Source organism: Schistocerca americana, chromosome 7, assembly GCF_021461395.2.
Source record: "Schistocerca americana isolate TAMUIC-IGC-003095 chromosome 7, iqSchAmer2.1, whole genome shotgun sequence".
Taxonomy (NCBI): domain Eukaryota; kingdom Metazoa; phylum Arthropoda; class Insecta; order Orthoptera; family Acrididae; genus Schistocerca; species Schistocerca americana.
This window is the reverse complement of record NC_060125.1, coordinates 159,295,066-159,321,180: the sequence shown is the minus strand read 5'-3', so window position 1 is coordinate 159,321,180 and position 26,115 is coordinate 159,295,066. Positions and strand designations below refer to the sequence as shown.

The 26,115-nt window shown below is 39.6% G+C and overlaps 1 protein-coding gene across 7 annotated transcripts in view; it reads right to left on the bottom strand.

The window, feature by feature from the left end:
* LOC124621940 (elongation of very long chain fatty acids protein 4-like) overlaps window positions 1–24,654 on the bottom strand; it is a 50,542-nt gene extending 25,888 nt beyond the window's left edge. The window contains exons 1-4 of one of the 7 annotated variants that reach the window (XM_047147452.1): window positions 24,515–24,654; window positions 19,179–19,260; window positions 15,353–15,540; window positions 14,219–14,299 (exon numbers count right to left, since the gene is read on the bottom strand). In XM_047147452.1, the coding sequence (XP_047003408.1) occupies window positions 14,219–14,299; window positions 15,353–15,540; window positions 19,179–19,254 (345 nt within the window). In that variant the 5' untranslated portion in view covers window positions 19,255–19,260; window positions 24,515–24,654. Of the gene's footprint in view, window positions 1–14,218; window positions 14,300–15,352; window positions 15,541–19,178; window positions 19,261–19,827; window positions 19,847–21,081; window positions 21,246–24,514 lie in introns of those variants that run through there. The other 6 variants (XM_047147455.1, XM_047147451.1, XM_047147453.1 and 3 more) reach the window with 6 other exon arrangements.
* Window positions 24,655–26,115: the final 1,461 nt, after the last annotated feature.

The following is a 26,115-nucleotide window of genomic DNA, read 5'->3' as shown; positions in this document are numbered from 1 at the left end:
GTATAAGAAATACTTGAAATACATATAAAAAGTAAAAGATCTTCTCAGCATAAGAAAATGTACAGGACAGCAAAAATATAAGGTACTCATATGAGATACAAATACTTAGGTATAGACTCTTCCCCATTTATGCCACTGACTAGTGCAGTTCCCATTTCTATTCATGTACTCGTCAACAGAGTAGAAAATATTTTTGCTAAGTAGATCTTTAACGTTTTTCCTACATGTGCTGTTCTTCTTTCTTATGGTAAAGGGTAGTTTGTTGTAGAGTAACCTTCTCATGTTTCTTACTTCAGCAGTACAGCATCTGCTCACTCCTTGAACTGTTACATGACTGTCTCCAGTAGTTCTTTTATTATATCCATCAATTTTATTGTGTTTCAAAGAGGTATAAATTTTTCTGAATGAGACAGATAGCTACTGTAATACAGGTGCAGGGAGCTGGCAATATGTTTAGTTCCTGAACAACTGGTTTGACTGTTGTTTGTGAAGATACACCTTTAATGATTTTTATGATCTTTTTTGCATTAAGAATACTTTTCTGTTGATGCCACACAGAAAGGTAGGCCACATGGAAGTTGTGAATGGGCTAAACCATAGTATGCTGTTTCCATTGTATTAATGTCACAGGATTGACTGAAACTTCTGGAAGCTTAGCAAAGGCTGCTTCATTTATTTAGCAGTTTCTCTCTGTGTGCATCCCACTGCAAAGAACTATCAGCCTATCCACCCAAGAATTGAGAGAATTGACAGTTGCTCAGTTTTAGTGTCTTCTAGTTCTACTGGCAATGTGTGGGTTGGCTGTTGTCTGGACAGACAGCATAACATGTGTGCTTGTTTGCTAGTAATCAATAATGACCTTTTTGAAGAGCCAGGACAGTAGTCTGCTAATACCATCAGTGAGCCTAAGTCTTCTTTGATGAATTGATGTGCCATGGAACAACAAATTTGTATGATCAGCAAACACAACTAGAGGAGCATCAGGCAGATTGAGAGTTAGATCATTTATAAAGTCAAGAGAGAGAAGGGGTCCCAATACTGTACCTACTGAGTCCTGCAACACACCACAGTTGATCAGATCTTTTTCTGCTCAAACTTTTCGTTTAGTGATGACTGATTTCTACCAACAGTTTCAAATAAAATAACACTGGGGCAGTTGCAATTTAAAGGTATGTATGACTGCAGTTAGACACATGTAGCAAAAAAATTGTAGGGTTACAGTAAGTGGCTTTGTTCCACTCTTGGACAATATAAATTGTTTACCAGGGGTATTAAAACAGGTCATAGAAATAACTATCAATGGCTACAAATGCTTTGTGTCTATAGTCCTATTTAAATTAGTTGGTGTTTTTGACAATGAGTGGGCTGGACTGCTCCCACTAACAATACAACAGTGCTGGCTGTATTGGCATTGCCGGCTCCCAAGGTTTTGTATTGTATTGTATTTATTGGCCCAGTAAATCTTACATGTACAGTACAGCACATCAGATATTGGACAGGTCAAAGTATATCTTACAATTAAAACACTTTAGAAACTAGAAAATTATGTTCACAAAATGTTACAGCACTTCATGCCACCTTCACTGTGCAAAATATTGTATCTGCCAATTCTGAAGTAGCAAACCTTTCCAGATGCCAAACTTTCACCTATCTCAAAAAGAAATATAACTCAGACATTAATGAAAATTGGAAAATATTTTTTTAAAGATACTTTTAGAAACTATATAAGCCTGTATCATAGTGAATTTTTCCGTTTTTACATAATTTCTGTGGGAGATATTTGTTATGAGCTATATATTAGGGAGGGGAGGGGAGAGGAGGATCAAAGGTCTTTTTCAATGTTTAAACTTAACTAATTACAAACATTTATTGCTGAGTGGGATACTTTGGTACTAAATGGAAAAAATGCATTTCAATGAATCCATGGTTTTTGAGATATGATGTGATAAATTTGAAACTGTTTTCTATCAGGAAAGATTCAGTCATTGTGGAACTGCTGAAAGTTTTATAACAACAACAACAGTAACACTGACAGCAAATACAACAAAAAGCTGCAGCTTCAACAGCATCAGAGTAACAGATAATACTGCACAGGTATAGCAACAATGAATCCTGCTACAGCTGATCAGCTTCAACAACAACTGCCACTGTTATAATGGTGAAATGATATACGTCTACATAGATATTGTGCAATCAATCATATGGTGCATGGTGGAGGGTGCCCTATACCACTACTAGTCATTTCCTTTCCTGTTCTACTGAAATAGAACAAGGGCAAAACAACTGTCTATATGCCTCCATATGAACCCTAATTTCTTGTATCTTATCTTTGTGGTCCTTACACACAACATATGTTGGGGGCAGTAGAATCATCCTGCAGTTAGCTTCAAATGCCAGTTCTCTGAATTTTCTCAATATTGCCCCTCGAAAAGAATGTTGCCTTCCCCCCAGAGATCCCCATCTGAGTTCCCGAAGCACCTCTGTAATACTTGTGTCTTATTTGAACCTACTAGTAACAAATATAGCAGTCTGCCTCTAAATTGCTTCAGGGTCTTCCTTTAATCTAAGCTGGAATGGATCCCAAACACTTGAGCAGTACTCAAGAACAGGTTGCACTAGTGTTCTATATGTGCTCTCCTTTACAGATGTATTATGCTTTCCTGTAATTATTCCAGTAAACTGAAGCTGACCATTCACCTTACCTGCCAGAATTCTCTTACCTGCCGCAATTCTCACATGTTTGTTCCATTTCATATTGCTTTGCAATGTTACACCCAAATATTTAAACAACACGACAGTGTCAAGCAGGACTACTAATGCTGTATCTGAACATTACAGGTTCATTTTACCTACTCATTCACATGTAAATTATGTTTTTCTATATTCAGAGATAGCTGCCATTGATCACACTGATTTGAAATTTTGTCTAAGCCATCTTATATCCTCCTACAGTTGCTCAACTTTGGCACCTTACCATACACCATAGCATCATCAGCAAACAACCACATCTTGCTGCCCACCCTGTCTGCCAAATCATTTATGTACATAGAGAATAATGGCAGACCTGTCACACTTCCTTGGGGCACTCCTGATGGTACCCTTGTCTCTGATGAACACTCACAGCCAAGGACAACATACTGGGTTCTGTTGCTTAAGAATTCTTTGAGCCATTCACATATCTGTGAACCTATTCTTTTGTGTTAGCAGAAGAGCCAACATCGGGTTATGAGTGGAGGCCGAAATGCACGCGTTTTAGCTCAAGCAGGCTAGCGTGAGGAGGGAAGAACTATACTGACATGAGGTCTGGAACATGACAAGGAATGAGAATTCAGAAAGCAGACATAATTAGTTTGATACTTAACTCTAATCCATTAATGATGAACGTCACTCTTGACGGTACATGATTCACAATATTATCTGTTCAGAATACATTCTTGAAGATAGGCATTATAGTAACTGAATATGGCGCCTTGCTAGGTCGTAGCAAATGAAGTAGCTGAAGGCTATGCTAAACTGTCGTCTCTGCAAATGAGAGCGTATGTAGACAGTGAACCATCACTAGCAAAGTCGGCTGTACAACTGGGCGAGTGCTAGGGAGTCTCTCTAGACTAGACCTGCCGTGTGGCGGCGCTCTGTCTGCAATCACTGATAGTGGCGACACGCAGGTCCGACGTATACTAACGGACTGCGGCCGATTTAAAGGCTACCACCTAGCAAGTACGGTGTCTGGCGGTGACACCACATATTCCATATGCCCATACCTTCTTTATTAGCCTGCACTGAGGCACTGTGTCAAATGCTTGCCAGAAGTCTAGAAATATGGACTCTGCCTGTTGCCCTTCATCCCTAGTTTGCAGTATATCATGTGAGAAAAGGGCAAACTGAGTTTAGTGCAACTGATGTTTTCTAAAACCATGCTGGTTTGCAGACATACAGTTCTTGGTCCCAAGAAAATTTATTGTATTCAAACTGAGAATACATTCAAGGATTCTGCAGCAGGGATATTGGCCCATAATATTGTGGGTCCGTTCTTTTGCCCTTATTATACATAGGAGTCACCTGTACTTTTTTCCAGTTGCTTGGGATGTTGTGCTGGGTGATAGCTTCATGATAAATGCAAACTAGGTCAAGGGCCAAATCGATAGAGTACACTTTGAAAAGTGGAATTGGGTTCCATTTTGACAAGGTGAGTTATACATCTTCAACTCATTCAGTTTGTTTCTCTATGTCAGTAATGCTTATTACTGCGTCGTCCATACAAGAGTCTGTTCGATGGTCAAATAATGGTATGTTTGTTTGATTCTACTGTATGAATAATTTCTTGAACATGAAATTTAAAACTTATGTTTTTGTTTTGCTATCTGCAACTGCCACACTAGACTGGTCAACAAGTGACTGGATGGAAGCGTTAGACCCAATTAGCGATTTTACATAAGACCAGAATTTTCTTGAGTTCTCGGCCAGACCTTTTGCTGAGGTATGACAGTGGTAGTAGTTGTATGTTTCATGCATAGATCTTTTCACAGATGCACAAATCTCTATTAACCTTTGCTTGTCATCATTTCCACATTCTCTTTTGAACCAAGAGTGCAACAGCCTCTGCTTCCTCAGCATTTTCTGAATCTTGTTATTAAATCATGGTGGGTCTTTCTCATCCTTAATCCACTTAATAGGAACATAATTTTCCAGGGCATGATTTACTATCTGCTTAAACTTTACCCATAGTTTCTCTACATTCATCTTATTGGAACTAAGTGATGTCAATTCACTGTCTAAGTGAGATGCTAATAACTACTTATCTGTTTTCCTAGCAGAAACACTCTCCTAGCCTGCTTAACTGATTTATCAGTTTTTGTAGTCATAGTTGCTGTAATTACATCATGATCGCTAATCCCTGTTTCTATACTGATGTTATCGACGACATCTGGCCTATTTGTAGCTACAAGATTTAAGATATTTCCATTGCCTGTGGGCTGCCAAACTACCCTCCGCAATGAATCAGTCATAGACATCTGAGTCTATACTCAATGTAATTGGACAGATAATCAGTTGGCAGTAGGAGAACACACACACACACACACACACACACACACACACACACACACACACACACACACACTCTTCAACCATCCTTCTGAGCCAATGGCTCCAGAAGAGTTCATGGGGAAGAGGGATGAAGGAAAAACACTGGAGAAGTTTAGGAATAGGGGTACAGTTCAGAAAATGGAAGGTCTTCCACCTTTAAACTCTCAGGTTTTCAAATCTCATCCAGTGCAGTCGACAACAATCAGTCTTTCCTTCTCATCCCATCTGGTAAGTCTACCCTGACCTGGGATTCTGGGTAACTTTTCCAAACTGTATCACTTTTCTTAAAATTCGCCGTTACACTCAACTTTGACCTTAATTGAGGCAATATTTTTGTCAACTGCACTGAACATTTCCCTCCTATGGCCTCTGATCTGTCTTTCTGATACACGTTCCTTTACTCACAAAATATCTCAGAGCTTTCCTCTTCAGGCTTCAGCTAGCTCTTGGTTTCAACCATAATCTGAGCATGAGAAATTTACTAGAGGTCACAAAATTCGGGAACTTTGTTATGAATACTTCGACAATTTACTGATAAAATTTTGACAAAGTATCTTTACTCTGAATGTTGTCTGACTTCCCTTGCTGCCAATCAACTGGTGAATGTTCATCAGAGAAACTCAAACTACCACCTAGCCTAAAAAACCCTCATGAGCACTCCACAAGTATTCCGTTACACAAGTAACTGCTTTTTTTGTGTAGTGCACCCCTGTCTTATCAAAGAGTGTCCTACAAATCCCCAATCAATAATGCAGGTCTAGAAGTCTGCAGCCAAGACTGTCACAGAGTCAATGAATCCTTGAGTTGAGATCCTTCACTAGCTGCAAACTAAAGGACCCTAATCAACTCTGGGAACAACGCTGCAGATTGTGAGGTCTGCTTTTATTCTATGTATGAGGCCAATAGCCTTCACTACTTCTGCCAACTGCCTGTATGCACTGAGGATGGCCTCAGAACACATACAACAGGCATTGTTGGTGACAATGTGAGCCACAACTTGCAGACGACTGCATCCTGCACACTAGACAGCTGCAGCTTAGGCCACCTCCACATCTCGGATGAGGTCCTGTGGCAGACATACCAAGTGCACATTGGGCTTCTTTCCAGTCCTGAATGATAGCTGCCTAAGGTGCTCCATGGTGCGCCTAATGTTGGAGCTCTCGGTAACTAGTAACCCCCGCCCCCCACTGTGCCTACTCAGACCCTGCTGAAGGAGTGGCCACCTGTTCACTGACAGGGGCAGTGGGCAAGGCCACACAGCCAGTATCCACATTGGTCCCCTGCCATGAGCGACGCAAATGTGTTACTACCCATCACTCATTCTGCTGTGAGGGTGGATCCACCACGTCGCATACACTAGGAGGTGTCTCAGCAGCAGAGCCCATGGGCAAAACAACTGAGACCTGAGGTGCCCCATGCAACATGCCAGATTCTCTGCCACCACTACACCCTGAGGCAGCAGCCTGAAGGTGACTGACCATAGCCAGAATCAAACAATGGAAACTCTAGGTAGGTCTATCAACAATGTAGGAAAAGATAAATTGCTACTTACTGTAAAGGGGACACATCTAGTTGCAGACAGGCATGATTAAAAGACACTCACATGTATCTTTTGGTGCACACACACATACACACCCACACACCCACCCACCCACCCACCCACACACACACACACACACACACACACACACGCACACACGCACACACGCACACACGGCTGCCAACTCCAGCATCTTGGGTCAGAATCAGCATCAGCATTCAGCTGTTCGTGAACTGTGGCCAGCTCCTCCTGCATCTGCACACAGCATGCACCCATCCTACCCATCCAAGCAAGACTAACTGAATAAGTAAATTATAAAAACAGACATAACCCTTGATAAGGAACTTGCTAACCTCCTGATTTGCCACCAATGGACACTGATGCTTCAGTGAGCCATGTAGCAGACTGTTCACAAGAAATGAAAACTGCAATACTGCGTGGATTTACACTTACAAAATGTGAGCTTACACCTCTTAAACAGAAAAACTTGCATGAAATTCAAGAAATATTCCATGAGGAAAACAAAGGGAAAGGTATCAGCCAGGATAGGTGAAATGGTGGTTTGCCAGTCTACTTCTCCAGAGTTTATACTTAGCAAAATCAGAGCCATACAAAGCTTATTAGAAACATTTATTGCTGAGTGGGATACTTCGATAATAAATGGAAGAAAGAAACTTTTCAATTAATTCAATCAATTTTGGGATATGACATGGTAAGTCTGAAACTGTTTTATGTACAGGGAAGATTCAGCCACCACAGAACTGCTGAAAGTTTTATAACAACAATAGCAGTATGATTAATGGTAAATACAGCAACAATAGCAGCAGAAACAAAAGCAGCTTCAGCAGCAACAGAGTAAATGATAATACAGCACTGGTCCAGCAACAACAGCAACAATGGATAATGCTACTGCTGATAGTTCAGCAGCAACACATGCCACTGTCATAACAGTGAAATGATAGTTTGCTAGCAACTCTTTTAGTGTACTACACTGTCAATTCTGTCTTGGACTCTTAGACACCATGCAGGGCTTTTAACTTTCAAGCTCACAAACAGGAAGGAATATTAGGGTTTAATATCATATCGACAATGTTATTAGAGACACAGTATGAGCTTGGATTGGTGAAGGAAATCAGTTGGGCCATTTTTAAAGTAACCATTTCAGCATTCACCTCAATAAATTTTGGAGAGATCACCAAAAACCTACATTTACATGACTTTATGGGGATTTTAATTGCTGTCCTTCAAAATACAAGTTCATAGTCTTACCGCTGTTCCACCTCACTCAGTCACAGGCTCACAAGGCACGTGACAAACATAAAACTTCTTTCTATTATCAGTTGGACAGGAGTTGTTACCATTATTGTAGAACATCTGTTATGAGAGTGATACAATGACCATGGCATTTACAGCACTTCAGCAAAAGCTGTCTTGGTATTTTTGAGGCACATTTATGTCGCATCAACTCCGCTAGCTTCCTTTTGAGCTACTAATCAGTCAAACAAATAGAGGATTGCCATATAACCATTTGCAGGAAGTTCAGTTCTCTTGTAACTGTTGCTTGTTGCGTGGTGTCCAGGGCTGGTCATACAGAATGCTTCCTGTACGTTATTTGGCAAACAGAAACACTGGGAATTTTTCGCTTTGAGAAGAAGTGCAGACAGCATTACTCATATACAAACAAACTAATGACAGTTTATATGGTTTGTGACATGAAAAATGTTGTTAAATTAGATAAATTCTCAATCATTTCAGCATTGAGGAAGAACATTACGTTCCAACTGAATAAGGGGCTACTACTTCATTCAGGACTCTCTCTGTAACAAAACTTAGGTTGTCTTTGTCTGGAGCTAGTCATGGCCTATGGCAAGCACAAGTTCACTATTTACAGCAAAATGATAATCACTGCTTGTCCAGAGGCCAGTAGTTCAACTAGGTGTTCCACAAGGTGACACAATCTATTATCTTACAATCACACAACAGAAAGAATGTTACTATGAGAAATAAAACTACCAACAGAAGCATGAGAACTAAGTTATCCAATGATGAATGTGCATATGTGTTGGCCTGTCAACTAAAGCTTGACAAAATATATATTGCAGAAGAATTTTGATCAGTCACACCAACATATGTGACAGAACTCAGTGTGGACATAATTTTCTTCCAAGAACAATACTCCAAAGATGGTCAGCTCAGATGCATTCTTCCATAAATAGTAACAATTAACGATGACCAAATGCCAATGCCTGCCATAATAGTACTAAATAAATAAACTGTGGAAGCCAAAATAGGTTGCCGTCATGCCAAGCACACAATAAAAACAGATATCTCATGGGTAGATACAAACTGAGTCACTGCATCTCTCTCTATGCACAGTACTCGGATAATACTGAACCAAATGTACATTGCATTAGGAGCACTCCACAATACACAAGACACAAAAGCCTGTAGTAAATTGGTGTTATGGCACTCCAACACTACTGATGATACAGTTAGAAGAGTAAATGACACACTACACAAACAGAGTTTACACATTATTAACAGGGAGGAGCAGCCACATACCTTTTAAGGAGACCCAGGACTTCAAAGTAACACAGATATCTCTGTCACAAATAATAAAGCCCTGACACAAATAGGAGACTGGACCATTTTCAAAAGCTGCACACAAAGTGATCATAATGTGATTACAATAAAAACCCAGATCCACAATGTTGCAGAGAGATTTTTACACTCTCAATCATACCTGTTTGTCCTCTACAAAACATAATATAAAATGTGGATTACAAAATCCTTGCATTGACTGAACTGATAGAGATGGCACAAAAATCAGCAATACCACACACAAACAATAAACCAAAACAATATTAAAAAATCCCATAGTTACATGAGCTCAGTCCCATATTTACTTGAGCTCACAAAGCTAAGGGGAAAAAAAACAAGATAAAATTAGAAAATACTACAAATAAGCAAACAGTGACAAAATACTAGTAGGACTACAGATATAGAGAGATGAAGAATAGATACAGAACTGCCATTTTCCAGGCAAAAGAACATCATTGGGACAACTTTACACAAAAACAATTACAAGAAAACATTTAAGTATTAGCTTACAAAATTTTAATGGAAACAATCATAATCCCTCTGATCTTGTCAACACTGAGACAAAATATTGGCACATGAGTGCACAGGTGAAGAGGACTGTAAAATCTGAGGATCAAAACACAGATCTACAGATTCACATTAACTTGTGAGCAGCACCAGAATGTAACTACAGAACAGAAGATGCACTTGTCCTTTCCACAAGAGGAGGTTGTGTAAGCGATAACAAGAATAAGGGGAAAAAAAGCCCATGGACCCGATGGTGTCCATGTGGAAGTCCTACAACACATTGCACTACTCATTGCCTCATTCCTAATGGGGAACCTGAACAAGACTCAGTGACTGGGGAGAATAGCAACAGTGCAGAAAATAGAAAACACTGTAGTTATTAAGAAGGGCACAGATAAAGACCTAACCAATACAAAATCATACTGGTCAGTTTGCTTCCGAGCTCACTTGCAAAGGTCCAAGAACACCTTTGGTGTGACAGATTAAGTTACACAGGGAGCTAACATGACTTATCTCGCACCAATATTGATTTCAGAAAAAAAGGTCAATTGATGAAGTGTTAAACCAAGCACTCTGTAAAATAGAAAACAGAGATCAGAAATATGTAACAGCCATAATGATAGACATCACAGGCACCTTTGACAACCTCCAGGAGTCTTTGATGTTTATGCACCTTAGGAAGCCATGAGTCTGGCCACCCTGTGCCACAGCCTGTTGGGTTGCTGGATGGTGAGCAGGCAACCAGAAAGTGGTCAAAAGACTAACTACTGGATGCCCACGAGAACTGATCTGTGGGCAGCCCGTCCGCCGGGATCTAGCAATACAAACCCTTTTACATCTCATGGAGAGCCATAACTGCACCAGTGGAATCTTAGCATATACCAACAACCTGCTGGTAACATTTTCGGCAGACTCTTGAGCACAACTCAAGGGAAAAAAGCCAGTGGTATACTGCAACATGTGAACAACTACTGTACACAAAATAAACAAATGATTGCCCCAAACAAAATATTTTGCCTCCTATTTAGAGGTAGACTCATTAAAAAGTCTATTGATGAAACTTGCAAACAGAAGCACAGGGTGAAAACAGATGACTAGATAACTGAGAATTATGATTGAAGAAGGCCTCTCTTTCAAGACCCACATACAAACTACAGCAGGGAAGGCTAAATAGAACTACAAAAACTGGGAAGAATAAAAAAATACAGATTATAGACTCCCACTAATACATGTGAGAATATACTACTGTGCAGTCACTGATCCATTACACGCTTTGTGAAAAGCAAATGGGCACATAAACTTTGCTGCCAACGAACAGAACTACAATAAGATGCAGGCAGGAGAGTGTGCTTCTACAGATATTGGGTGCTTTTAGAGCTACATCGCTGGAAGTCCTTTGTGTGATCTTTGTGTCTATGCCGCTGGCAACTGGTGTAGTGAGATTTCTTGAGATGGCATAAAAAACAAAAAGCAGTAGTTTTATATTTTCAAATATAATTAGGGAAATTGTAGTCAAGAGTTATAAGCCCAAACTATGTCATGACGTGCTTAAAAGTGAATAACACAACTTAAAAAACTTTTTTATAGGCTTGATGATTAAGACTATACATTTGAGCAATGGGATATTTGCAACACTGGTAATCATTCAAAATGGGCAAGCATTGATTTATTCATGGCAGTGCCACATTAAACTCTATTCAACCCAGCCAGATGTATAGTCATCTTAATAACGTAATAGATGACTAGGTTTCCGTATTGAGAATCCAGAATAAAAAGTGATTACTTTATCCATATCATTTGTTATAATGATACTTCAAAATAAAATCTGATTAAGATAGGAACAAGCAGCATGAGTAAACTAAACTGTTGCTTGAAAAATCAGTTTTAGCTGAACTGTGATCTACATAACCACAACATAAGACACAAAAATAATTTTCATGTTTGCCTCCTTGTCTAGGATTTAGAGTAGAGTGATGTACTCTGGTACAAAAGTATTCAACAACTTTCCATCTAACATATATCATGAGCTACTCCTACTTGTTATCTGCACCATTAGGTTCAAGGACTGACAAGTTCTGTAAGCTGTCAATAAGATATAGGCAACATCTTTCAGTGTAGCAGATTTCTCTCTAATTTACTAAATTAAATTTAGCTGGAATATGCATAAACAGTGTTAAGCAGTACAGGAATAGTTAAGACCTGTTGCTAAGGCCGGTATTACACTATCAAATTTCTTTGTCAAAGATTTGATCAAAGACGTGATCCAATATTCCATCCAATATATTTGACAAAGATCTTTGACGTAGCGCCACAAGGGGTATTACACTGTCATCAAATTTTTCGTCAAAGTTCAAGATGGCCGACAACAACTTGTTATTAACCGCAGCAGTTCTATGTACTCCAATTGCATTGTGTGCACATGCGGAAAAGAAGTGGGGGGGGGGGGGGGGGGGGGAATGGAACCATACATACGAGGTTGACAGTCTTAAAAGTCCTGGGATTACAACTTGATAATAAATTCAGTTGGGAGGAGCGCACCACAGAACTGCAGAAAGGCCTTAACAAATCTGTATTTGCAATTCGAGTGTTAGCAGACATAGGCAACATAAAAATGAAAAAGCTTCCATACTTTCATTCCATAATGTCATATGGGATAATATTTTGGGGTAAATCTTGAAGTCAAACAAAAGTTTTCAAGGTCCAAAAGCGTCTAATACGTATTATTTGTGGAGTAAATTCACGGACCTCTTCAAAGAACTGGGTATACTAACTACTGCCTCTCAGTATATTTACTTCTTAATGAAATTTGTCGTAAATAATATATATCTTTTTCCAACAAACAACTCAGTTCATACATACAATACCAGGAACAAAAATGATCTGCACAAGGACTTAAAAGCACTTACTTTAGTTCAAAAAGGGGTCCACTACTCAGGAACACTCATCTTCAATAATTTGCCAGGAAACATAAAAAATTTAGTTAGAAATAAAGATCAGTTTAAAAGGAGCCTGAAAGACTTACTACTGGCCAACTCCTTCTACTCCATTGGCGAAATTTTTAATAGAAACAAATGATGTATTGTATTTATTCATACTATTAGTATTGTTATTTCAGCTTAAAATAAATTGACATGTTCCACATCCACGAGGATCTCCTCAGCACGGATCTATGGAACGAAAAACTAATCTAATCTGGGTGAAGCTGTGGGTTTAACGACGGCATGATAAAAGCATTCAACAAAACTTGTTGCGTGAGCTTACAGTGGAAGACGTCAAGTCGTACATCAATTACTTAAGAATGGATGAGCATACATTTCTGTATGTGCTCAATGAAGTGTATCCTCATATCACAAAGCACAATATTCACTTAAGAACTGCTACATCTTCAGAAGACAGGCTCACTATAACACTCCGATTCCTTGCTACAGGAGAGGGTTATGTTAGGTTAGGTTAGGTCTCCAATCTTCTTAATCTATTTTTGTATTCAGGGTGCCTCACATTGTAAAGCACCTCATCAGCTTCAGACATCTCTATTAATTTTGTAGTTGTCGGCACACACCAATTGTATTTACCGGCAATGGTTATAAAAACACTACAGACGACGAACGCTGCAGCGATGCTAGCGCTTCATGTGGTAACATGTCACATTGCAGTGAACAGAAGACAAGTGGTTTCTTTGATCAAATATACAGCGAGGCCCTAGATTTGATCAAATATTGGACGACATTTGACAAAGTCCCTATTACACTATCAAATATCTTTGACAAAGATATTGGACACAGAAATTTGATAGTGTAATACCGGCCTAACACAATACATGGATTACATGTCTATGATTTGCTTGCCTTTTGTTAATATGAAACTTTGTTTCTTTTACATCCCAGAAGGTAATCTCTCTTGATGGGACCCATGGAACATGATGGATGAATTACTAACTGAAGGAGGTGTACATGAAATGCCTTTTCTTCTAGAGACAGACAAACTATCTAGTCATTTGAAGACAAAGATATCACAGCATTATAGGAATCAATCTTTCACTCTGCACTGGAGCATACACTGTTAAGAAACTTTTTGACTGGCTAAAACTGGTTTCCAGAATGGAACTAGATGTCTCATCTGGTAAGAATAACAATGGCCTGATAGAGAGTTCAGGTCCATTACACAGTTAAAATAAGAATGTTAGCTGAAACTTCCTGGCAGATTAAAACTGTGTGCCGGACCAAGACTTGAACTCAGGACCTTTGCCTTTCGCGGGCAAGTGCTCTACCAATTGAGCTACCCAAGCACGACTCACGCCCCATCCTCACAGCTTCAATCCCGCCAGTACCTCATCTCCTACCTTCCAAACTTCACAGAAGCTCTCCTGCAGAGTGCACACTCCACTGTAGAGTGAGAATTTCATTCAAGAATGTTAGCTGCTTATACATTTTCAGTTCACCGAAGAACAACCTAAGAATATAAGTTATAGTTCATCATGAAACTCACCCTCAGTTCTTCTGGACTCCTCAGTCTTGTAATTGGTTGGCAGAAGTAATTGTACCTAAGTTTTATTGATGCTAACAGGAGCTGTAATGATAAAATGGAGTATTATTCATAAAGACTGTGAAGACACGTTACAAAACAAAAGGTACATGCAGGTGAATGTCATATCAATATTTTGTTTAAGATTAGAAATCTGAGGAAATAGATTACCAGAATTTCTTTCAAATCTTTTCTGCTTAAACGTTAGACAATAACAGACAAGAGCATGAGAAATGAGTTTATTGTCCAAGATTTACTATCCTATAGTCATTAAATTCTGATGTGTTTAAGTTTTTGAAACACTAAATATTTAAAATTTTGGACAATGTCTAAGTCAGACTTTTTTAACGACCTTCAGTTGCAATTTCAAGTGGGTACCAGTTATTCCCAGTATATAAGACTTTTTGCATGAATTTCTGTAATTATCTTCTGAACTACACTTAAAGAAAGAAATATACAGTAGAAATTTGGTTGGTCAGTTGGGCTTCAGATTAATGGTAGACAGGTGTTCCCCAATTTAATTTCACTTAAAATATTTGTCACATATATTAAAAATGTGACCTTTGAATTCAGGTAATCTGTGATGTTGTTTTCTTCTGTTAACTGAAAAGTTGGGTTCGTCCTCAAAAGTGTGCAGTGCATGAATGTCCAGCACAATATGTAAAATTTTCACATATGTTGGCTCTTGGACATTTACATTTATATCTATCTGATCAATAATTTCTTTTTGTATTCTTGTGATTTATAGTTTATATCCAACATTAAAGGAACACTAACTTTCTCACAGATCATAATGTCTAACTTTCTCACAGATCATAATGTCTAAAATTTTATGGCAACATGAATTTAGCATGTGATTCATTGCTTTCATTACAAAATGTTTTTTAAATAACAATAATGGAAACTCCAGGGTAGAGAAAAAGATAAAATATGGGAAAGGCAACCACTTACTTGTAGAGTTCTGGTGTGTGGTGCACAGAAACACATAATAGAAAACAGTTAACACCAGCTTTTGAGATCCTGCACTTTTTGTAGTGGGCGTATACCTATTCACACACACAGCCACACAGTTTAGTATCTAAGAAAGCTGAATCTTACCTCAAAAGCAATGTAGAAATTCAATGCAGCCATGGCTAGATTGTAAGGCACAAGTGCCCATCGTAGGTTAAAAGGCTTTCGATTCCTCATCAAACGTGGACCGATCCAGACAATGAGCAAATACAAGGCAGTGTATATGATAGTCGGAATGGGGGAGTCGACCAGTGGCCATCCTCGTGTGCGGTGGTCTGAAATAATGCATCATTAAATTCTGCTTACTTATTAATGAAGAAACAGTACACTGTGTTATTTGCTATACTTGTGTCATAAAATGTAACAACTGTTATGACTACAGGAAAGGAAGCTCACCAGCCAACATTACAGAAGGAATTCAGTATGATTGATCTTTCATTGTATCCTATGTTCAAATGGTTCAAATGGCTCTGAGCACTATGGGACTTAACATCTATGGTCATCAGTCCCCTAGAACTTAGAACTAGTTAAACCTAACTAACCTAAGGACAGCACACAACACCCAGTCATCACGAGGCAGAGAAAATCCCTGACCCCGCCGGGAATCGAACCCGGGAACCCGGGCGTGGGAAGCGAGAATGTATCTTATAAACAGTAAGTGGCTATGCAGTATATTAATTGTTTGTGTGGATGTGCTGCAAACTCTTAAGGTAACTTATCTCATATGTACAAACAGAATATTTAGGACAGATCAAAAAGTTATGAAATACAGGAAGAAATGAATATGGTCTGAACAATAATAATAAACAAGACTAATGAGTTTTTTTTCCCCACAGGGAATGACCAGAAGGAGAAAGGGTATTGACAGTGTAGAATGTACTTGGCTATTGCCAGCTGAGAGTGTTGGGTGCATCACATAATTTCGTTAGCAGAAATGCTATACAACATAATATCTGTGTTCTTACTATATTTGTCATTTTAGATAAAATGAAGTGCGTATATGGCTTTAGTGGCCAGGAGACCCCATTGGGGATATTTAGCTGCGTAGTGCAAGTCTTTGTTTGATATCACTTCAGCAAGTTGCACGTTATTGATGATGAAATGATGATAAGGACAATCCATAAACACCCCCAGTCCTGAGCAGAGAAAATCACCAGCCCAGCCAGGGTCCCGTGATCAAGAGTTAGCAAATGCTAACCACAAGATCACAAGCTGGTGGCTGTCATTTTACATAATACCTGAGCATAATTTCATTCTGTAAGATACATAACAAGTGCCATTGATGTTAACACATCATTCAGTCATCTCCATGTCCAGAGAATCTGGAAGTCTGCTATTTAAGCAACTCTGAATAAGGGTAGATTCTGGTGGCCTAGCAATCGTAAGAGCATGATACAAACTATCTGTTGTTAAAGCTTCTGGAAGGAGTATGAGCATGTGATGCCCTCACTCAGCTTCTGACAGAAAATATAGCACGGAGGGATATCTGAAATTAAGTATCACAAGCACCTCTGTTTTTAATTGAATATTAGTCTGCACTCTGAAAAAAAGTCAGTTGACACTCAAGTATAGATGAAGGGACACCATTCAGGCAGAGTGTTGTATAAAATTGTACTTGGAATTAGATATACTACAGATAATAGTTATTATTTCTTGATTGCAGATTCCTTATAAACAGTGCTTTCAATTCTGTTAGTGATTAATATCTGTGCAATTTTGGTGACAGAAATATATGTTATTGTAAATAAAATACATAAAGACATCACAACTGTGGAAAAAAAACTAGCAACATATCATTATCCAGGTCTTACTACAGCCACATTTGTCAAAAATATTACTAGAATGAACAATCCTTTGCAGGAACAAAGCAGTAATTTTGATCATGGAAGTGTCTGAACTTAGCTGAATATCAAGGTATGAGAATATGTAATATGTCTCACTCAGCTTAATCTCTAGCAGTTTACATGTAGAAGGAGAAAAATAACTGAGGTGTCTTGCAGACTGTCCATCATGTAAGGCCAGAATATAACTACAGTGGAGAGAGTAGCAGGGCTATGAATTCCAGTTGATGTTCCGGCTGTCAAATTCAGTGATATGTGAGTTCTCTCAAAACTCATCTTGGGTGTTGTCTGAGTAACTGATGGTGTACACACCATCTCCTCGTGTCATGGACATAGTAACCAAGCTGGGATGGTAATAATTAAAACAAAGGTGTTTTTTGTTGTGGTGAGATCTTCTCACAAAATTTCAATCACCAAATTTCTCTCAAAATTTCAATCACTAACTTTCTCCTCTGACTGTGGAAATATGTTATTGAGGGATAAATGATCATCATAACAAAATAAGAGAAATCAGAGCTTGTACAGAAAGAGCTAAGTGTTCATTTTTCCCATACACTGTTAGAAATGGAATGGTAGAGAAATAGTCCGGTGGTGGTTCAAAGAACCCTCTACCAGGCACTTCAGTGTGAATTGCAGAGTTGTCATGCTAGATGTAGATATACTGACTGAGATGGTGCATTGGTAAGACACTAGACTCTTGTTCAGGAAGACGACAGTTCAGATCCCCCATCATTTGGATTTAGGTTTTCCTTGATTTCCCCAAATAGCATGAAGGTGAATACTGGGTTTGTTCCTTTGAGATATGCCGCTTATATCCTTCCTCGTTCTGAAACTTGGCTGTATCTCTAATGACCTTATCATCAGTTAAACACTAATTTTCCTTCTTCCTTACTTTTCATTCCTTATCAAAATTAATGTTGGTTATGGGAAGACATTAGATGTCATACACCTATAAGACCATTAAATTGTTAATCAACCCAAGCCATAAGAGTGAAGTGCAGAATTTTTTTAAACATAAAGATGGACGAGCTCATTAACATTTGAATCTTCACTGATCATCTGATTTGAAGAAACCTATTACAAAATGACACCTAGCCATTTCCATAAAGAAATCTCAATATACAGATTAAAGTTCCTTTCCAAACACACACATTACTATGTCACATTACTTGGAAATAATTCTGAAAGTTGTGAAACTATTCATGAATTTTTACACAAATATGTAATCAACAATCAGAGTTTACAATTGACAACTGCTAACCTACTATTAAATTGTGAGTGGATGACACATCAACTTAAAGATGTGTTCATACACACGTGTGCACCCACAGACTGACTTGGTGCGTATTTCTTTTATTTATTTGCAACATGCTCCATTACAGTATTTGTAATACTATGTGCATGTTTTGTGTATGTGTATTGTAATTAGTGTAATATTTGTACTATGTGATAATGAGGTAAGGGAGAGGGTGAAACCTGGTGGCAGCACATAGCCTACTACTTGCCAATAGCACCAAGGAGGCTGCTGAGCTTAACGTCCCCTATCCGATGAGTGGATCACAATCAACAGTGTCACATGCCCTCACTTTATGAGAAACTGTGGAGAGGATGGGTATTTAAACTAGGACACTGGCACAAATTCTGGCGATCAGGAACTTTATGCTACCATCTCTCATTCCCTTGCTGGCCAAATAATGGCAGTGAATTTTTTTCCAGCACTAGGATTCGAACCCACTTACCTCTGGCTCGAGTGCCACTGCATAAGCATGTGTTTGTGACCTCAGCCACAGAAATGGGCAGTGTGTGTGTGTGTGTGTGTGTGTGTGTGTGTGTGTGTGTGAAAGCTAGCATGATTTTTCAGAGCTTTCAATTGTGCTTATGTACCTCTCATCCTTCATCTGCAGATGATTCTTCACTCCTCGAGTTCCCGTGCATGGTGATGAATACATTTTCAGATGTAAATGAATGTTGTCTGACATTTGTAATAATTGAGAAAAGAGCAATATGCATAACTGAAAATTTTATAAATTCAAATGATTGAAATTGTGAGAGTTGTATCATAATTTACTTACCAGATAAGGAAAGTGTCCACAGATAGTAGTTGTAGGCATCATAAAAAATGTTCTGTGTTGAATTTACAAATGACATTTCTGTCTGAAACAAAAAGAGAAGAAAAATGGAATATTCAATTGGATACTTTCTACACTACGTTTCTATAAACAAAGAACTGAAGTTCATTTACTCAAGTATTGTGACATGTAAACAACACCATGTTACAAGCTGTTCCTGTGTGCTGACTGACTACTAAATGAGAGAGAAAAGGAGGCTATCTAATCTGTGACTGTTATTGTAACTACATTATTTTTATATCTGTTATTATATGTCAAGTATTAATTGTCATTTATGAGAGTTAGCTTCAATATAAACAATGCTGGTCATTAGCTTTAATGTGTTTGCACTTCAAATGCAATATTGATTACAGGGGAGCTGATACTTTGTAAAAAATTTGAAAGAAATAAATCCTGCCATTTCCCCAATGGCTTTTCAGCTTCTACTATGTAATACAGATTTTTGAAAGTATGTGGATATTATGAGTGGCCTATAAGACGGGACACTCACATGAGATTGGATATTATTCCACATTATTCCCTAGAATGCTAACAAGAATTTCAAGTGTCAGAATTTAAGTACAGTATTCAGACAATTCGTATAAGGAATTACCTTTACATCAGAGATATGAAATGTTGTTTGGTGGTATGTTGGCTACGCTACTTCTCTCTGACAATACTTGACAATCTGTTTTCACCTCCAAAGGATTTTCTTTGCATTGAGATACACAGAACACAATTTATATTAGAAAAAACTGACACATCAGTATACAAAGTTTCAATAATCAATTTTAAGTGTTGAGTATAGGTATTACTTCAGTTCCCTAAGTATCACGGAGTTAAGATTAGACTAATTACAGCACGCACAGAGGTTTTTAAGCACTGATTCTTCCCATGCTGCAGTTGTGAACGAATTCGGAAAAACACTGTTAAGTGGTATGAGGCGAAGGACCCTCTTTCATGCACTTCACAATGATTTTCAGAGGATGGACATAGACATAGTAGAGACAGACAAGATGTTATTTTAGTTATTTTCTGGGAGGTAAAAGTTAAAACTGCCCTCAGCCAGAAGGTTGGTTTGAACATCACACTGCTTTACTCGGCACAGTCCTATTGGAGGTGATAGGAAATTGCCTTCCTCTGACGTTTGAACTGACTTACTCAGCTTGATATACTGTATAGTTATACTCCGAACTATGGTGCAAATTGGTATTTTCCATACTGAAAATTAATTACCAGAGGTGAAAAAAGTAATAAGAGACAGGAAAAATTCTATACACTGAACTCTGAACCTAGGAATTTGTAATCTAACATTCTCCCGTTAAGCCACTGAGCCTCTCGGAGATGAAAACATTAATAATAAATGGCAGCTAGAAGAAAACTGAAGCAATAGTTTGAGTGTTTTGGTTGAAGAAGTAAAGGCTGAAACAGTATCATCTCATGGAAATAAAGTATGAGAGGTGGTCAAAAAATAATAATTTGCACATCTATAAAAGGAGAACATAAATCAACAGGAACAACGATGTGCTAAGGAAAGAGATGATTTAAAATTAGTTCATTTAACATGTTGTGGTCTTTAATTGTGTCAGAATAAATGATAGACTAATGACAGTAGCAGCAACTTTGAAATAATCCAATATGATGCAGATTATATGTTTCATAAAGTGTGTTACCATTTGTGTACAACATTCATAGCCCTGTACCAGTTCAGAGTTTGATTACCATCCTTCATACTATACTGTTATAACAGACACTTGAGAGAGGTATGAAATTTTTACCCAGTAAGAGATCACAAGTTTCCAACTATCTTTTAAGTGATTCAAAGTTGCAAGTTTTGTTGAATGTAGAGGCGCAAATTCTAAGTTACCTTGGTAACTTATAATGTTGACTGGAACTTCTTCAAAGACCAAAAAGATATAAATTGAGAGCATGTATATCATCTGTAGTAACTCACCTACAGAGATTTTAGACTATGGTGCTGGTGAGACAAGCATGAGTGCCTGTAGAGCTGGTGCAACTGAAAGTGAACTCCACAGCCAGCAGTAGGGTCAGCCACAGCTACCCTCCCCCCCCCCTCCTCCCCACCCACCCATTCTCCCGCTGCCCCACCGCCCCCCCCCCCCCCTTTCATTTAGTCCTCTCTCCTGAGTTCCCTACCTTTCTTTCAGTACCTGGAACTGTTTCCTTCTGCAGATACAACAAGGACTATGACTCTTCTCAAACCACTGTTTACAAATCTGTCTCATATGGTGACAAAGCCACGAGTTTTATGAAGTACACTTTCATTACTTGCAAACAATGCAGCTCACATGTATGTATGTATACTATGCAAAGTCTTCTGAAATATCTTTTTTGTGCACAACACATTAGAAAGTATCTTGATATTTTTATAATAAAGACAGTAGCTTGTTTTTACTGAAAGTGTTGAGACTGTACAATTTATGTGCTCCGTAAAAGAGATATTAATCAATTTTTGTCACCCTGTAATTAAGCAAAAACACTGATTCTTGCACAGAATAACTTCCTTTTCTTTATGAATTGGGAAGGATTCCTGTTGGTAAATATCGTCTGAAATAGAATTTCTTTAATTTTACATTCATCGTGTTTAAGCGAGATATGTATGTGGAAGCAGTAAATTCTTCGTCTCTTCTAGAGACGTTTACCCTCGGAATTTTCACAGTAAACCACTACGTGATTCACAGCTCCTCTCTAGCACTGTCTAACACTGAAGCTGGATAGTCATCTCTGTGAGAATCTCCCTTACTAAACGAATTTGTGACGAAAAGCGCTGCTTTTCTTTGGATAGTCTCTGTTTCTCTGAAAGAATTGTTAAGAGCAGAATATGCTCTAAGAATTGCTTCAGAGTCTTGCAATATTTTTGTAGTATCTGTTGTCTCTTTCACAGGAAAATATGTACATTTCTGGTTTTAGCTTTGGATTATCCTCTAGCATGAAGAATGTTTGGTTTCAGATAGCTGATAGTTCTACGCCACAAAATAAATGAACATGGTGTATTTACTACATCTGATTACATATGTCTTCCACCAATAAAACCAGTGTTTGTGCTACCCATAATCTTGTTTTTAGTGGGAAAGTAAATGAAGAGGAAAATACCATTTTGTACAATGTGAAGTTTAATGTTAAGTTTTAAGAAAAATATGATGGAGGTTGAAAGGTACGTGATTCCATAGCACTAACGTGTCGTTGAAGCAAAGCATAATTTTCCATTGAATGAGACAGTTGCGAGTTATATAAGACGGAACTTCCATAATAACACACAACACCTGCTTCCCAGCGGGAGAGAAAGAAAACAGAAGCAAAGAGTGCCTCGAGGAATAATTTGTTTTTCCATCTTTACATTTTTAAACTACGCGCTTCAGCTTGTTAGAATGAAAATATTATTAGTTACTTAATAACGAGTGGACCTATTCTGTCCACTATGGTTTCTATTAAGGGTCAACAGTATAAAATTTCGCAGACGCAGACTGTTGACGACTACGTCTTTTTGGCTGATATTTTGAGTAGTGCTCAGAGGAAGGAGATTCCGCAAACCGTAACACACTACCGGTACCCGTATTCAGAGTCATTTCAAACAGTTTACATTAATTTATGTAGTTCAATACAGAGGGCTGCTGTCTGAAAATGATAGAATATATTGCTATTTCTTGTACTTAATGTACAGCAGCACTTTATTGTAATTACGAATCAATTACTTGAATTTGCCCGTCTTAAATCGCCCGATTGTAAATGACACGGCGCTCTCTTGTTTCCTATGTAGTTCCAAGGTGTACTATAATATAAACGGATTTCTAATGATTCTAAGACAACTCTCCCCGTAGTGTTTTGTTTCAATATTTTATTTATAATTTTACATAATTGCTAGAGAGTTCTACTGAAAGGAAGCGACGGCGTTAGTCCATCCGATTGTCACAGATCACAAAACACTGCGCAAGCGTTGATTGATACGAAACAATTGGTCAGGGAGAGATATCTTCCGGTCCCATAAATTCGGGGCGTTTGTCAATCGCTCGCGCACAGCGCCAGTCAATTGGACGCATACAAAGGTGTGGAACAGTGAGAATTACAATCTTTGAGTCATATGGTGTAGTAATCATCAAAATGAAACAGACTCAAATTGATATTTGGCGGTGATATTGTATGTGGCGTATCTCTTCAGTATTAATTTAGTGCTGATTTGTGTGATTAACTGGAGGGGAAGCCCGCGTAGCATCGCTTTTCAAAAAGTTCTGTTCTCAAACATTTCATTCGCTGAACATACCGCGTAAGCTTATTTTTTTCTAATAAACCAACACCTTACGTTAACTTAGCGCGTTCCCGGTGGAGTCACGTTCGACTAGATAAATCATTCGAAATAGAATGAGGAGAGTAAAAGAAACAAATACGAAATCAAGAAACAGGTATTCCGTGATGACGCGGCTCTTATCTCCCTTCACACGACCACCGCAAGACGGATTCTGATGTTAATAACAGCGTACGTCGTCATCTGCTGCATTTGACTGTAGTCAGTGTTATTCTAACTTACGACTATTATTCATGAGGCTTAAGAGTTACACGTTTTTCGAATAATCACGCTGGGTGTCAGGTATAGCACAGCAGACGGTTCTGCTAGGAAGTAGCTGGTACGATTTTGTAGCTTCTTCCGTGTTTCTTATCACACAATTACAGATTTAATCAAAATACTGATGTGCTTTAGTTACATCACGTTGAAGAGAGTCTCGAGTGACGTCCTGGCATATTGTTGCAGTGTTGGCGAGACACCAGCAGCATTTGCTAAGATGAGATAAAAGTACTCGGTGCTGATTTTTTAACATTGAAAGCGGAAGTACGAATGTATTATCAGAGTTGCGCCATCTCCTTACTAGGATGAAATCCCACTGCAGTAGCCGATGCGGGAGAAATAACAGTCCTCGAAATATTCACTCCACACGATCGCTTTCTCACTCGTATCGGAAACACTGGTAATATATAAAATTCGAGAACTGGAATTTGTTTCATAGTGGTTGTTGAATACCGGTAACAGTATGTGTAGCGAACAAAATTTGTGTGTTTCGATTTCCTGCATGTTCATAGGCCAGGAGTAAATGGTAAATTGCCTCAAGGGACCTTTCAGGGCTGACACGTTCTCACGCCGTAGCAACTTCGGTATCGATGAGATCAGAAAGTACTCGGCACATTCTGTACACGGTCACTGCGTTTGCAGTGGAGGACGGTGTTGGTTGTGGACAGGGTGAGTTTCATACACTGGCTTAGGCACACGTGCAGGTCTGTGTGTCGCTCACCTGTGCGGGCGCGCCTGGCCGCGAGCGGCCGCACACGCTACGTCGCGTCGGATGCGGCCGGCCGGCGGCACTGGACTCTGCTCTCACGGTTCACGGCGGCAGTGCGGGCACAGCCGAGCCCCGTTCAATCGATCGATACTCTCCGCGGAGAGAGGCTAGCTAGCCAGGCTGGGCTCGGAGGCAGCGGGCCGGCGCGGCGGGCTGCCGGCAGGGGCGGGGCCTGCCGCCTCTGCCGCCGTGCGTAAGCTCGTCGGCGTGTGCGTGCGCACGCATCTTCCTTCTGCTGTGCGTGCGCAGGCCCGCGCTTGCGTAGAACTGAGGTGCACAGCCGGCAGGGCCGCTCGGAAGCTCTTCGGGTCGGGTCGCGTCCCCCGCTGCGGCGCGGAGGCTACTGTAAAATAGGTCACCGTTACGAATCTGCTTCCCTGTCAGTGAGCGCTCAAGGGCTCTCACGATTCAGGGGCGATTTGTCCATATAGCACATACTTCAGGCCTCGCACTGCACTGTTTTTTTTTTGAGGGGGGGGGGGGGGGGGAGGAGGTAGGAGGAATTAACCGTTAGCAATACTGGATTTATAGTAATGAGAATGTCTAAGACTCTGTGCTCACGACAGTGCAGTATTTTGAGAGCACCAGAAATAGATCATTGACATAAAACTGTGTATATTTTCGAACGTCTGAAGAATTCATTCAAAATAATTTACACACATCAAAAAAAAGTTTTAGCTCACCTCGATTCCGAGAGTTCCGGAACCTGTACAGAAAATTGGAATAGAGATCAACGTAAACATCATTCCCGGCCATTTTATTGCTCATGGAAACCACACATTGCATATTGTACCACAATACAGCGAGACCTTCAGAGAGATTGCTGTACACACCGGTACATCTAACACCCAGTAGCACGTCCTCTTGCACACTATCCACAAGTTCATCAAGCACTGTTGGTCCAGATTGTCCCATTGCTCAGCGGCGATTCGGCGTAGATCCCTCAGAGTGATTGGTGGGTCACGTCGTCGATAAACAGCCCTTTTCAGTCTATGTTCAAATGTGTGTGAAATCTTATGGGACTTAACTGCTAAGGTCATCAGCCCCTAAGCTTACACACTACTTAACCTAAATTATCATAAGGACAAATACACACACCCATGCCCGAGTGAAGACTCGAACCTCCGCCGGGACCAGCTGCACAGTCCATGACTGCAGCGCCTGAGACCGCTCGGCTAATCCCGCGCGGCTTTTCAGTCAATCCCAGGCATGTTCTATAGGGTTCACGTCTGAGAACATGCTGGACACTATAGTCGAGCGATGTCGTTATCCTGAAGGAAGTCATTCACAAGATGTGTACGATGGGGGCGCGAATTGTCGTCCATGAAGACTAATGCCTCGCCGATATGGTTGCACTATCGGTCGGAGGATGGTATTCACGTATCGTACAGTCGTTATGGCGTCTTCCATGACCACCAGCGGCGTACGTCGGCCCCACATAATGTCACCCAAAACAGCAGGGAGCCTCCACCTTGCTGCACTCGCTGACCGTGTGTCTAAGGCGTTCAGCCTGACCGGGTTGCCTCCAAACATGTCTCCGACGATTGTCTCGT